This window comes from Tachysurus vachellii, chromosome 9, assembly GCF_030014155.1.
Source record: "Tachysurus vachellii isolate PV-2020 chromosome 9, HZAU_Pvac_v1, whole genome shotgun sequence".
Taxonomy (NCBI): Eukaryota; Metazoa; Chordata; class Actinopteri; order Siluriformes; family Bagridae; genus Tachysurus; species Tachysurus vachellii.
In genome coordinates this window covers 28,111,096-28,113,595 of record NC_083468.1, presented here as the reverse complement: position 1 = coordinate 28,113,595, position 2,500 = coordinate 28,111,096, and the positions used below count along the sequence as shown (strand labels likewise).

The window sequence follows — 2,500 nt, the reverse complement described above, 5'->3', positions numbered from 1 at the left end:
ACACACCTTCTCCTTAATTTCATCTTTCCGGTGGTTCACACACATCTCTCTTGCCCTCATGAGCTGCAGTGTCTCTTTAGCCAGTAGAAATTTGAGTTTCTCCAGCCTGGGTGTGGCTACAGCCCAGGAGGCTTGGCCAAATCTCTTACGGTCCGCCTCCATCTGTTTCAGCATACCTACACACACAAACAATAAACATCAGCTACAAATTATGTAACTGTTATGGTCTTCTGTGTACTGTATGTGCGTGTGTATGTATATGTGTCTGTGTGTTTGTCTGTGTATTTATATGTGTGTGTGTATGTATATGTCTGTGTATGTGCGTGTGTATGTATGTGTGTGTCTGTGAGTAAATGTATGTGTGTATGTGTGTGTGTATGTGTCTGTATATTTGTGTGTGTGTATGTACGTGTGTATATATGTGTGTGTATGTATGTGTGTGTATATGTATATGAGGGTGTGTGTATATATATGTGTGTATATATATATGTGTCTGTGTATATGTGTGTATATGTGTCTGTGTATGTATATTTGTGTGTGTATATGTACGTGTCTGTGTATATGTGTGTGTGTATGTATGTGTGTGCATGTATGTGCGTGTGTATGTATATGTGTCTGTGTATATGTGTGTGTATGTATATGTGGGTGTGTGTGTGTATGTATGTGTGTATATATGTGTGTCTGTATGTATGTGTGTGTATGTATGTGTGTGTATATGTGTGTGTGTATGTGTGTGTATATATGTGTCTGTGTATATGTGTGTGTATGTATGTGCGTGTGTATGTATGTGTGTGTATATATATATGTGTCTGTGTATATGTGTGTGTATGTATATTTGTGTGTGTACATGTACGAGTGTGTATACATGTGTGTGTGTGTGTGTGTGTGTATGTGTGTGTGTGTATGTGTGCGTGTGTATGTATGTGTGTGTATATATATATGTGTCTGTGTATATGTGTGTGTATGTATATTTGTGTGTGTACATGTACGAGTGTGTATACATGTGTGTGTGTGTGTGTGTGTGTATGTGTGTGTGTACGTCTGCGACCTGACAGAGCTGTTGTCGTCTCTGTAAAATAACACACAGTGATATCCTGAATGGAACATACAGCCTCGTTCACCCCCTTGCTCCACTCTTCTGCCTCTCTCTCCAACTCACACACTCGCTTTGGACCGAGCTCCTGGAGCTGCAATATTTTCTACACACACATTTAAAGACCAAAGTCAGTTTTTGGTATCTTTAAGTAACTAAAATGTGCATGTGTGTGCAGTGTGCGTGTGTACACACCTGTATCTCCATGGTGTGTAACGTTGACAGCTCTCTCATGTCTCTAAATGGCTGCAGTTGGTGCTGATAATACTGCGTTGCTATGGTAACCAATTCACTGTATGCCTCATCCTCCTCATCGTAGATCTTCATCAGCTGCACAAGTCCTGATGCAGCAGGGTGACTGTGTATGATCTGACAAACACACACACACACACACACACACAAAGACCTAACTTTTAACTTTTACCTGTGGACGTGTGTGCAGAGCCTCAGACAGGACGAAAACAAGTCACAAGGGCTCAAGTCCAAGTCAAGTCCAGGACTATCTGAGACAAGGCCTGAGCCTTAAGAGACACTGATCTCATGATTTGTCTTTTTCTTGAAGAAGAAATGTTGTGTTTGTAAAAATTAAAACCACACACAAGACTTTCACGAAGTCTCAGTCAAGACTAAGAGGGTATTTACTGAGTTTCACGTAAACACACGTGTGTAAACACACGAGTCTCTTTACTTTCACTTTCACTCTGCTGTGAGCGGATAATGATGATGATGATGATGATGATGAAGGAGATAACAGTATAAAAGACATATTCTGACCTACTGTGTGTCTTACCGTGTCCACTGAGTTCTTGGCTCTCCTGACCTGCTCCTCCATGGCTTTCCTCTTGAACTCCTGCAGGTTCTCGCAGTATTTGTCCTCCTCTCCTGCCTCCTCTTGAGGGAATAAAGTCTCCAGCAGGATTTTAACTCCACACACATCCACCGCGATGCTGAAATACTTCTCCAGCTGCTGACACACGGCTTCCACGTCGCGCTCCTGCTCCTGCTCCTGCCATGTTCTCCTCATCAGAGTGTCCCACACGCCGGTGTGTGTGAAGGCGCTCAGGTCGGGCAGGACCCTGGACAGCGCGTCTCCGGAGCCGGTCAGCTGCTGATGGATGTGTTTCAGCTCTGATGCCGAGAACATTGCGGCCCAGCTGGAGTCCTCTTCATCACCGCCCTCCTTCATCTTTACCTTCCTCATCCTCTGCTGAAGAGTCCTGTTGTGACAGATCACTGCGAACTTGTCCTCCGCTTCGCTCCACTGGACCAGAAACCGGATGTTGTGAATCTCCCGGTTGTCAAATATGTCGCTTTTAATAGCGACCCATCCGTCCAAGCTGTCCATCCGCTCCACATCCGCGCTCATCATGTTCACAATCATTTACACCATCAGACCTTTAGCTTCAA

The 2,500-nt window shown here is 44.0% G+C and overlaps 1 protein-coding gene across 1 annotated transcript in view; it reads right to left on the bottom strand.

Moving 5' to 3' along the window:
• Nucleotides 1-2,500, bottom strand: part of LOC132851527 (WASP homolog-associated protein with actin, membranes and microtubules) — a 7,150-nt gene that overhangs the window by 4,615 nt on the left and 35 nt on the right. The window contains exons 1-4 of the mRNA XM_060878473.1: nt 1,884-2,500; nt 1,289-1,462; nt 1,049-1,199; nt 7-176 (exon numbers count right to left, since the gene is read on the bottom strand). The exon at nt 1,884-2,500 is cut by the window's right edge and continues 35 nt beyond it. Coding sequence (XP_060734456.1) covers nt 7-176; nt 1,049-1,199; nt 1,289-1,462; nt 1,884-2,474 — 1,086 coding nt within the window. The 5' untranslated portion in view covers nt 2,475-2,500. The remainder of the gene's footprint in view (nt 1-6; nt 177-1,048; nt 1,200-1,288; nt 1,463-1,883) is intronic.